Source organism: Dermacentor andersoni, chromosome 1, assembly GCF_023375885.2.
Source record: "Dermacentor andersoni chromosome 1, qqDerAnde1_hic_scaffold, whole genome shotgun sequence".
NCBI classification, from domain to species: Eukaryota; Metazoa; Arthropoda; class Arachnida; order Ixodida; family Ixodidae; genus Dermacentor; species Dermacentor andersoni.
Window position 1 is genome coordinate 362228641 of NC_092814.1, and position 12200 is coordinate 362240840.

Here is a 12200-nt window from a genome sequence, read left to right on the forward strand (position 1 = left end):
CAAGTACGAACAATCTCCCCGTTCCTTGTATCAAAGTCTCTTACCGAAGTTTTTGGCCCAGGATATAAGGTGTCGAGGATGGCTAGCGGTGACCTCCTCTTGGAGCTCCGCGACCAGAAGCAATTTGAGAAGCTGCCACAGCTAGTATCATTTGGGGAGACCCAAGTAGTAGTAACCCCACACCGCACAATGAATACCTCCCGCGGCGTTGTCTCGGACGATGATTTGCTGGAGCTCACTGAGGTCGAGCTCTTGCAAGGTTTCAGTGAACAAAATGTTATAAATGTCAAAAGAATTAAGATGAGGCGAGATGGTAAAGAACTTGCGACCAAACACCTAATACTGACATTCAATTCAAGTGTCCTGCCCGAGTCAATCGAGGCCGGGTACATCAAGCTCCGTGTAAGACCGTACGTGCCAAATCCCCTCCGATGTTTCAAGTGCCAGCGTTTTGGCCACAGTTCGCAGAGCTGCCGAGGCCGCCAAACTTGTGCAAAATGCAGCGCGCATGAACACTCCTCTGAAGCCTGTGAGAATTCTTTCCACTGTGTAAATTGTGATGGCGAGCATGCCGCATACTCGCGGTCATGCCCGTCTTGGAAGAAAGAAAAAGAAATAGTAACAATCAAAGTAAAAGAGAATATCTCATTCAAGGAGGCACGCAGGCGGGTAACATACCTTCCTAAGGCCAGCTTTGCCGAAGTGGCGCGTCAGGGGGCAGCGTCACAACGGCCTCCGGCGGCTGTCCGACCCACAAGCCGTGAGTCGGCAGTTACGCCATCTGTCCCCGCGGCGGTTGCAGCTAGCGCTGCTCCGTCTACCCAGCAGACGGGGCCACCGACACCGAAGGTGGGCGCAGCCGAGGCTGCCCCAGCCTCCGAGGCCCCTTCCAGCGCTGGCAACGGCCAGCGCAGCCAAATCCCTCTGGGAGCCCCATCGACCTCCGGGCTGGTGGGCGCAGGGGTCTTGCCCTCCAAGGCGGGACTCCCTCTGAAAACTTCCCGCTCGCAAGAGCACGTGTCCGGCGCCTCACAAGAGGCAATGGACACCACACCTATCCTCAAGGCGCACCAGGCGCCTAAGGAGCGTCGAGAATCACTCGAACGCTTCAAAAAGAACAAAACACCTATTACAGGGCCTCGAAAGGGCTCTGTAATCTAAGGCATCTTTCCGTTTCCGTACACACAGCACTAATTTACATTAAATATGGATACACAAATCATACAATGAAACGTCAGAGGTCTCCTTAGAAACCTTGATGATTTGCAGGAACTAATCCACAAATATAATCCAAAAGTGCTGTGTTTACAGGAAACACACTTAAAATCTAAAAACTCAAACTTTCTCCGAACGTATGTTACGTTTCGCAAAGATCGCGATGATGCCGTCGCATCATCGGGTGGTGTTGCGATTGTCACTCATAAAAGTATAGCCTGTCAGCCCTTACAGCTACAAACGCCCCTTGAAGCAGTGGCGGTGCGAGTTGTTCTGCTAAACAAACTCATCACTATCTGCTCGCTTTATATACCCCCACATTACAAATTAACTAAACACGAATTTCAGTCCTTCATGGATGAATTGCCAGAGCCTTATGTTGTTCTTGGCGATTTTAATGCACACAATTACCTGTGGGGCGACCCTCGTATAGATGCGCGAGGACGACTTGTTGAACAATTCCTTTTCTCTTCTGGTGCGTGCATTCTGAATAAGAAAGAACGCACATATTACTGTCTTGCCAACAAATCCTTTTCTTCAATAGATCTTAGCCTAGTCTCCCCGTCACTACTGCCTGAACTCGAATGGGAAGTTACAAACAATCCTTACGGAAGCGACCACTTCCCCATACTGCTACGAACACCTAAAAAGAACGAATATACACCACAGGCTCCTAAGTGGAAGATTGATACAGCTGACTGGGAGAAATTCCGAACTCTCAGCAGTATTTCATGGGATGACATGTCCTCGTTAGGAATTGATGCTGCTGTGGAATATTTTACAGCCTTCATAATAGATGCCGCATCTAAATGCATATCACAAGTAAATGGCTTGGGGTGTAAACGGCGCGTGCCGTGGTGGAACGAGGATTGTAGGATCGCTCGTAAGAAAGAAAACAAAGCGTGGGGATTGCTACGCGCCTCCCCCACTGCGGAGAATCTCATAAACTTTAAAAAAGTAAAATCCCAAGGCAGGCGAACCCGTCGACAGGCCAGAAGAGAGAGCTGGCAGAAATTTTTATCAGGTATCAACTCGTATACAGATGAGGCCAAAGTCTGGAACAGGGTTAGTAGGATAAGAGGGCGACAAACATACTCCCTCCCTTTGGTAAACACGCAAGGCGAAACCCTGCAAGACCAGGCAGATTCACTTGGGGAGCACTTTGAACGTGTGTCAAGCTCAATCAATTATTCCCAGTCCTTTCTTAAACATAAAGAAATAATAGAACGTAAGCCAATCATTCGAAAATCCAGGCAGAATGAACCGTATAACTGGCCTTTCAGTACTGCCGAGTTGAACGCTGCCTTGAACACATGCAAAAGCACTGCACCGGGACCTGACAGAGTCATGTATGACATGATTAGAAACCTACATACTGACACACAAGTTACACTACTTACACTATTCAACGCTATTTGGGCTTCCGGATACCTCCCATCGACATGGAAGGAAGCGATTGTGGTTCCTGTTCTGAAGCACGGGAAAGACCCCTCCTTGGCGGCAAGTTACCGTCCGATAGCTCTAACTAATTGTCTGTGTAAGCTTTTTGAAAAAATGATAAATCGCAGACTTATACATTTCCTTGAGCTCAACAAAATGCTCGATCCTTATCAGTGTGGATTCCGAGAAGGGCGGTCAACAACAGATCATCTTGTGCGCATTGAAGGATATATTCGCGATGCCTTTGTACACAAACAGTACTTCCTCTCCATATTCCTTGATATGGAGAAGGCATATGATACAACATGGCGTTACGGGATCCTGCGAGATTTGTCGGGAATGGGCATCTGTGGAAATATGTTGAAAATAATTGAAAGCTATTTGTCCAATCGTACCTTCCGTGTAAAAGTTGGCAATGCACTGTCACGTCCCTTTACCCAGGAAACTGGTGTACCCCAGGGAGGCGTGCTCAGCTGCACTCTCTTGCTACCACCCTACGTGCTTCACTACCACCTGCCATTTTTTATTCCGTATACCTAGACGATATACAAATAGGCTTCAAATCCTGCAACCTCACAGTATGCGAAAGACAGGTACAGCAAGGCTTGAACAAGGTTTCTAAGTGGGCAGACCAAAACGGATTCAAAGTCAACCCCCACAAAAGTTCTTGTGTTCTCTTCACAAGAAAGAGAGGCCTGGTCCCAGATCCTTGTGTAGAACTGGGCGGACAACAAATTCCTGTAAACAAAGATCACAAATTTCTTGGTGTTATACTTGACTCCAGGCTTACTTTCATTCCGCACATAAAACATCTGAAAGAAAAATGTCTTAGAACAATGAACTTACTTAAAATGCTATCCCACACAACGTGGGGTAGCGACAGACAGTGTTTGTTGAATATTTACAAGAGCCTTGTTCGATCACGGTTAGATTATGGTGCCGTAGCATATCACTCTGCCGCACCGAGCGCACTTAAGATGTTAGACCCCGTTCACCATCTGGGTATCCGTTTGGCCACTGGCGCATTTAGGACAAGCCCTGTTGAAAGCCTATATGTAGAGTCAGATGAGTGGCCACTCCATCTTCAAAGAACAAACATCAGCTTAACATATTTTCTCAAGGTTCGCTCTAATAAGGAACATCCGTGTTTCACAACCGCTAACGACTTGACGTGTGAAACACTTTCTCATAACAGACCCTCTATGAGACTTCCTTTCTCCCTGCGTGCAAGAGAACTTTGCACGGAAATGGATGTCCCAGTTCTCGAGCAACGCTTAATGCCTCCAGCTAAGCTAGTACCACCCTGGGAGTGGCAGCTGATAGAGTGTGACACATCCTTTATAGAGGTTACTAAACATGCGCCAGAGCCACATATCAAAATGCATTTCTTGGAGCTCCAGCACAAGTACTCCTGCGCAGAGTTTTACACAGACGCTTCTAAGTCGCATTCCGGGGTGTCCTACGCAGCCATTGGTCCATCCTTCTCGGAATCCGGTGTACTGCACCCTGGAACAAGTATATTTACGGCTGAGGCGCATGCACTATTGTTGGCTGTGAAACATATCAGAAAATCAAATATTCAAAAGACAATTTTATTTACAGACTCCCTAAGTGTCGTAAAAGCCTTGAAGTCACACTGTAAACACAGAAACCCCGTAATAACTGAGCTCTATTCCATTCTCTGTAGAGCGTATATGTCTAACCAGCATGTCATTATATGCTGGGTGCCCGGACATAGGGGCATTGAGGGTAACGTTCTAGCGGACCAGATGGCCACATCCATTTCATTGCATGCAGTTAGTCCTACTGCTTCGGTCCCTCTCACAGATCTGAAACCTTTCTTAAGAAGAAAACTGCGAAACCACTGGCAACGTATGTGGGATGCAGAAGTAAATAACAAACTGCACGTGATAAAACCACAGTTAGGTTCTTGGCCCCCCGTAACAAAATCACGGCGAACAGATGTCCTATTCTGTCGCCTGAGAATAGGACACACATTTGGCACGCATAACTTTCTACTCACTGAAAATGATCCTCCAACCTGCGGTAGATGCGGGGAGAGGCTGACCGTCCTCCACGTCCTCCTGGAGTGTCGGGCAGCCGAATCTGAAAGAAAACATTTTTCCCTAGCATACCGGCAGCACATCCCCCTACATCCCGTAATGCTACTCGGTCCAGAACCTTTATTTGACACCAACACAGTCCTAAGTTTTCTGAAAGATGTTGTCTTGCATGTTTTTAGCCCCACGTGTTCGTAGCGGGTCCTCTCTTCAGAGGATGCCGCTGTGATAGCTCTTTCGTATAGCACGCGCCTCTAGGCCCTTGTGTTTCAAGGGCTCCGGTGAGGCAGCAGTGCTCCAGGTAATTTTACTATCTCATATATCTTTTATTCTGCATCATTCTTTTACGATGGATTTTAATGTTCAAAGTATTCGTCATGAGTCATCGCCATAATTTTATAGCACGTAGATTTTACGCACTTTACAGCGACAATTTTTAGGCCAGTTTACAGCCAAGTCACATCTCCATAATACATCGTCAACATCACCACTTGTCATGGCGCTCTTTGGCCACACCTGGCCCTTGCGCCATTAAACACCACATATCACATCAGTGTGGCGTCGTGCTTAAATTGACATGACAATAACTAGGCACCTCAAAATTGCAGCGCCACAGACGGAATGCCCGCACACACCAGGCCTACAGGCACTTTTGCAGGTGAGCCTGATGGTGTGCACGCTCTTATGGCTGAAGTAAACCTTGAAGAAAAAATTCATGCTGCAACGGCTATGCTACTTATGTTTGCATTAAAGGGTGACTTCAGCAATTATTTATTTGCAAGCTAGCAATATTTGCCCTTCATATCATTAATACATCAGCAAATTTTAAGATAAGTTACAAATTCCTTGCCTATGCTACCTTTGCATCCTTTAATTATGTGGGGCCTGAGAGGGGGGAGGGGCTTGGCTGCCACCATGCCCCAGTGCAGCCAGCAGCAGCTGAACCAGGCGCTCGTTGGTCTCGTGCGACCGACGCGCCACTTCGAGGCGTTGCCGCTGCACTTCGAGGCGCTGCGACTCCACTTCCCGCATTCCCGCCACCTCCTCCCCGAGGTGCCGCAGGCTCTCCATGTGGGCCTCGTGGTGCTGCCGCAGGCTCTGCAGGTGGGCCTCGTGGTGCTGTTAGCAAAGATGTGTAATTAGTTTAATTACAGAAGCTCAGTAACAGGGCCTTTGTGTGTTGCATTCATCCCCATTTGCAGGCTATTGTCTTGTCATTGTATATTCAAACACTGGAAATATCTTTCTGGCCCATCAAACTTGTGCCGTCGCATTCCATTAAGATGTGTTACATTGCTATACCTGCTTCCTTGAATTCAACGCCACTTTTTTCTTTTTGCCACATAATTGCGTAGATATTTACACATGTTATATCACGCGAATGTGTACAAGATATCACCACAAGACTACACGTATACATTATGCTTGTTCACTGATTAATATAATTTTTAGAGAGGTCATATGCTCATCAATTTCATACGCAGAAAAATATACATCTGTGGCCTTGCACATACCTGCCGGTTTTGCTCCAGCAGTTGTTGGCGGAAGCGAGTGTCCTCTTGAACTCTGGCTTCCTCCAACTGGCTCTGGCGAACGTATGCGGCAGTAGCCGTCATCACAGCACCATCAAGTTCCTGCTGCCTGGGCTGTCTACGGGGTGCCCGTGGCTCTCGAGGGGTAGGCTGCGGCACCTGCGGGGTTGGTTGCGGCACTTGCGGGGTTGGCTGCGGCACCTGCGGGGTTGGCTGCGGCACCTGCGGGGTTGGCTGAGGCACTTGCGGGGTTGGCTGCGGCACCTACGGGGTTGGCTGCGGCACCTGCGGGGTTGGCTGCGGCACCTGCGGGGTTTGTTGCGGCACTTGCGGGGTTGGCTGCGGCACCTGCGGGGTTGGCTGCGGCACCTGCGGGGTTGGCTGAGGCACCTGGGTGGTAGGCCGCGGCACCTGGGTGGTAGGCCGCAGCACCTGGGGCGTAGCCGGTGGCTCTTCATGCAAGGCAAAAGCAAAGACTGCTCATTCACTGTTATCCGACCTACACAGATTGATTGTCCTAACCAGTCACTTTGAAATGTCATTATAGCTGCATAGCTACAATAATGATACACAAAACAGGTAGTTAGAGCAAAAGATGCCACAGAAAGTTGCTGGTAGCAGTAACCCTTAAGAAGCACAAGGAATCTCTATTACAACATGATGTCATTTGTAGTGTTGCATTTCTCCTCCATGAATGAGAACTGGATGTTCGACACAAAGGTAATAACAGCACAGTGACGTACTTTACTTCATAGCAAGATCATACAGCAACTGCAAACAACAATGCTACTATAAAAGCTAGGTCACTGCCTTACGTGTAAGGCCACTTGGCCCAGCAACAGCTGCAGGGCCCGACACCACGAAAGCAGTTGTCGCTGGTAGATGTCTGCGGGAACCGCTGGGCCCTGCAGCTTCCTCTGAACTTGCCTCGTCCTGCAATCAGAGTAGTGTTCAGACATTGCGAGCAGTGTGTGCAATGCGCATCATGTACACAAGTTGCTGCTCAGAGTACATAACCTATATTGTCACTTGCACAAAAAAAAAGGGCTTAAAAATTTTGCAATATTGTGTTACAATGTAATGCTGAAAATTTGTGAGGTCACACAAACAACACTTTTTTAAATCCAATGTACGCACCTCGCTATCGGGGAAGTACTCAGGGGGGGAAACAAGGACCCCTCCTGTCCTCATAAGGACGTCGAGGACGCGGCCGTCCACGCCACCCACTTTGCCACCTCCAGTAGCCCTGCAAACACGGCAACAACGACAACGTGAAACTACGTTACTGTCAGCATCATTAGAAGCTCACCTCTTCTCGCTCGCGGCCCCGGCCGCTTCTTTTTTCGCTTTATGGGCCATCTTGGCCCAATGGTTGCGCCAACGGCTGGTGGCCTTTACGGCTGGCCCCTGTGCGTTAAGCACCGCCGCCACCTCCTCCCACAGTTCGTTTTTTCGAGCAGCAGTCATACGTGGCGAGAACTCTGTAGAAGCTCTCGCCAGGTATGGGTGCTGCTCGATGAACTGCACGAGAATAGCCGCCTGCTCTTTGGACACCCGCGGCCCTTTTGCTGCCATTTTCTCTTTGTCAACTTGGGAATTTCAGCCGGCCCGCAGCACAGTAAGAAATTTAGAGGCAAACATTCTGTCTAAGCTAAGCGCCTGCATAAAGTGCTCACTACGACTTATTTCTGCCTTTTTATACCACTAATGTAAAAAAAGGTGAAGTCACTACTCACATTTAATGTTGTAGCAGCTTCTTTCTCGGAGCGTATCAGTGCAGGAAGTATTACCGATGCAGCGATAACTTTAACGAAGCTATCGTTATGTCATGGCGGTGCTCTATGGCAAATGCCTTGACAGTTCTCGATCCACTATGTTGCAAAGTTTCACCTCGGGGGCTACGGATAATTCTTCTTGGCTCTTCCTAAAGAAGAAATTATCACACGTCAGACATGCAGCGAAAACCACACGACAATGCAAGCACTACACGAGCAATAGTTACTCACCTCAATCAGTATCTCACGGGGGCGGGGCCGCAATTACGGGCACGCAAGGGGCTGTCAGCTGTTCAGACAGACACGCTAGGGGCTGTCAGCTGTTCACAGGTAAACAAAGGCTGCCATTTTGCTTGCGCTCAACGGCATGGATTGGATGCACATCCGACTACTATGTGGCTACGACTTCAAAAATAGAGCACTTGCGTTTGCATTTCTTTGGACTGCGGCAGCTTTTGCGTTGTACTGTAACAAAATGAATTTGCTTTACGCAGCATGGAAGTCCGCTTTTATTAAGTGCCGTTTTACAAAACAAATTTGCTATACAGTCCCTGGCGCTGAATGGCTGATTTGACGAAACCGGAAATTCACTTGCGCCACCTGGTAGTTCCTGTCTACGTCATTTTAACGTCACGGTGTCATTGGGTGCTCCGGACATATATTGAATAAGCGAACACGTCTTTTGGTGTTCGGTTGCTGGTGGAGTCTAGCAAGGTAGTTAGGTGGTAGCTTATAGCAGAGTTTTTGATGGCGTGGTGCACGTGTTGTTTCCAGGCGATTGTTGTTGTTGTTTGTTGTTTCAAGGCTGTGTTCCCTTCTGCAAGTGACACGTGTGGGTGGCAGTGCTTTTGAGCAGCACCATGAACAACGCACTGCTCGCGTGGTTCCTCGCGCGACGGCGGGAACAACATACCCCCTCCAGCCGTGACGCCTTCGCCATGAGGGGAGAAGCGTTTCGGCGCCATTTCCGGATGACGAAGAGCGCCGTCCGGCTGCTATGCAGCGAGCTTGCCCACTTGCTGGAGCCGCCGACCGCGGGGGGCCTGAGCGTTGAGGACCAAGTCCTCTGTACCCTCAGGTTCTTTGCAATGGCAGCTTCCAGAAGTGAGTGAGGCGGCCATCGACATGGCCCAGCCGTCTGTAAGCCGCTGCATTGCAAAAGTCGCGCGGGACATTGTTCAGGTTGGGAAGGAGCAAGGATGGGTGGCCTTCCCACGCACCGCCAGCGAGCGAGCTGCAATTAAGCAAGGGTTCTTGCAGCGCGGCAGGCTCGGCGGCGTGATTGGGTGCGTGGATGGCACGTTCATCGCCATCGTCGCCCCGAACCTGCCTCCTGCGCAGAAGGCAACGTACTGGTGCCGGAAGGGCTATTACGCCCTGAATGCAATGGTGGTAAGTTGTAAACGAAATTGCATGTAATGGAACAACAATTAATGGACCGCCATTGGCATCACCGTAACACAATTGTCTGCAATGTGTTTCAGGTGTGTGACTCGGACTTGAGGGTCCTTCACGTTGACCCGCGATTCGCTGGGTCGTGCCACGACGCGCACGTGTGGCGGTACGCGTCGCTTCGCCGGCGCATTGCCAGCGGCCGCATTGCCGTCCAAGACGGAGAGTACCTTCTTGGTGAGTAGTAACGAAGTTACTCTCAAAAGAAAACTGTACTCGATGCGTGTGTGTGATGTCCTATGTTGCGTAAGATGCCGGAAATACTGACTGCTATCTTTCTATGTGCAGGCGAGAGTGCGTACCCCCTAGAGCCGTAGCTCCTGACACCTGCTCCCGGCCACCCTGCCCCGCACACACCGGAAGGGCGCTACAACGCCGCGCACACTTCCGCAAGGTCAGCGGTGGAGCGCTGCATCGGCGTCATGAAGAGCCGATTCCGATGTCTGCAGCGGCACCGCGCCTTGCATTACGGCCCCAAAAAGGCAGCTACGATTGTGGCAGCGTGTGCGGCACTGCACAATCTGTGCATTGACGAAGATGTGCCGCATACGGGCCGCGTGTACTCAGGAGACGACGACGACGGCGACCGTCCGTATGGCTCAAGCAGCGCAGGAACACAGGGTGAACCACCTCGGGCCAGGCGGGCACTGTATTTGCGCGGGAGGGCGGCACGTGCAAGGCAGATTGCAATACTCTCGATTGCTCGTAATCGCCACTTGCAGCATGTACAGAGAGCGGTTTGCCACGCACGTCGCCTGCAACGCTAGGCCGGAGCAGTTTGCCCAGTTGTAGCAGTTTGCCCGTTGCCGCCTCCCCTTGCCGCTACCATGTGCAGGCACCTGTCGCCGCCCCCTTCTGCCCGAGCAGTGTGCGTCGCTTTGTGCCAGACGCTCTCACGTGCTGACATTTGCGCCTCCTGTGCTGGCTGTGCTTGTGGTTTCGTTGTTGCCTCCCCTTGCCGCTCCCATGTGCAGGCACCTGTCGCCGCCTCCTTCTGCATTACAAGTGTTCGCCGCATTTCGGCTGAAAGTGCCTCCCCTTTCCTGCTTCCTTGTGCTGACACGCGTGTTTGTGAGCTCGTACTGTGTATGGTTTTCTGTCAAGTGGTGCTTCCTTGCTGCTCCAGTGTGCCGATACCTGCCACCATCTGCTGGGGCATTAGAAGTGTGTGTGGTTTTGTGGCAGTTGGTTGCCCCACCTGACCTACACGTGCCAACAATCCTTATTGTGATAGAGGTGTGTGTGTTTGTGGTGATGTTTCTCGGCTTTCTTTTAAGGGGGAGCTTCTTGTGCAGTGTCTAGGCAACGGCTTGCGCTGCTCAGCCTTGCCTTATGCTAGCTGCTGCCTTGTTCAACAGGTCTTGTGGAATGCAAGGGTCGAAGCTACAATAATGTGTTCTGGCTGTCGTGCCACTGGTATCCCCGCTACTTCCTGGCTGCATGGTTGCGGCAGCACCAGGCGCAGGGCCAGGAAACGCTGCATTCAGTGGGAATCGGAGCAGATCAGTGAGGCAGGTGGTGTGAATGTGATTACACGTCATCTCCACAACCAGCACGCCATCGTTCGTGTGGATCCGTTTGCATCATGCAATTTCGCCATTCTCACGGCATTGCAGCCTTGCTGTCATGGATGATGATGTGCCATCGCACCACTAACGCCACACCCTTGTGTGCAGGGTCAGGAAAAGAAAAGTGCAAGATTACACTACATATGATGCACACGAAACACTATATGTACCCTGGAAGGTGGCAGTTTGTGATGACATGGTGCAGCGAGGCGTGCATCACATCTGAAAACAAAACGCTGTTTTCTCCATGCTGTCAATTCATGATAGTGCACTACTGTAATACCACATCTTTAGGTGTCATGCCATCGTTACCGTATCGTAGCAGTTATTCCAGGTTCGTAACACCACTGCTATCATCCACTTCTAACATTGCAATAATTTCAGCATCACGTTTCTGTTGTCAGAATTTCCACTCCAGCGTAGTCTTGCTCGCACTGCCATTGTAATGGCACCGTTATGTTACCATTGGCATCTTTTCAATGCCAGCACGGCATTGTTGTCACGTCTCTGCTTCTTCTCTTGAGTTGGCAGTATACATTCACTGCTGTCACTTCCATGATGCTTTACTGACATTGCGACTCGATAGCAGGTGTGCAGTCATAACAAGACTGTATCGAAGACGGACTTGATCCATGTGACGCTGAAGCTCACCTTCTGCCGTTGCATTGGTGATCATTCGGGATCCTCTTGTTTCTTTCACTGTGGCTGGCAGCCACCTTTCTTCCTCTCCGAAGTTGCGAGTCCGAACAGAAGTGCCCGGGATCAGCTTGTTTTCTTGATCTGCCTGTGGACTAATAAGGAAGGCTACAGGTGGTGGAAGGCATGCGTCCAGCCCAGAACGGATCTGGTATCCCAAAAGTTGTTGAGACAGTGGTCATCCAGGGGCGTTATAAGGTGGCTAAAGAGCGGTTTAGCCAATCGCTCAGACAAGTCACCTGACCCAACCTTCTAGAGGCCATCTTTCAGCGTCCGCACGGCGCGTTCAGCAAGCCCGTTCGATTGGGAGTGATATGGTGCCGTACTAAAGTGCTTTATGTTGTTTCCTGTCACAAACTTCGTGAATGTCTCTGGCGTGAACTGAGTTCCGTTGTCTGCCACAATGATTCTTGGTATGGCCAGCCTGCTGAAGATTTCACGCAAAGATGTAACTGTCGATTG

The 12200-nt window shown here is 50.1% G+C and overlaps 1 protein-coding gene across 1 annotated transcript; it reads right to left on the reverse strand.

The window, feature by feature from the left end:
* Positions 1-235: 235 nt before the first annotated feature.
* LOC140219649 (uncharacterized) lies at positions 236-8072 on the reverse strand. Its single transcript, XM_072289570.1, has 7 exons — positions 7984-8072; positions 7385-7493; positions 7063-7180; positions 6554-6699; positions 6230-6469; positions 5635-5834; positions 236-251 (listed from the first exon to the last, which is right to left on the reverse strand). Coding segments are annotated over exons 1-7 (831 nt in total). The 5' UTR covers positions 7986-8072.
* Positions 8073-12200: the final 4128 nt, after the last annotated feature.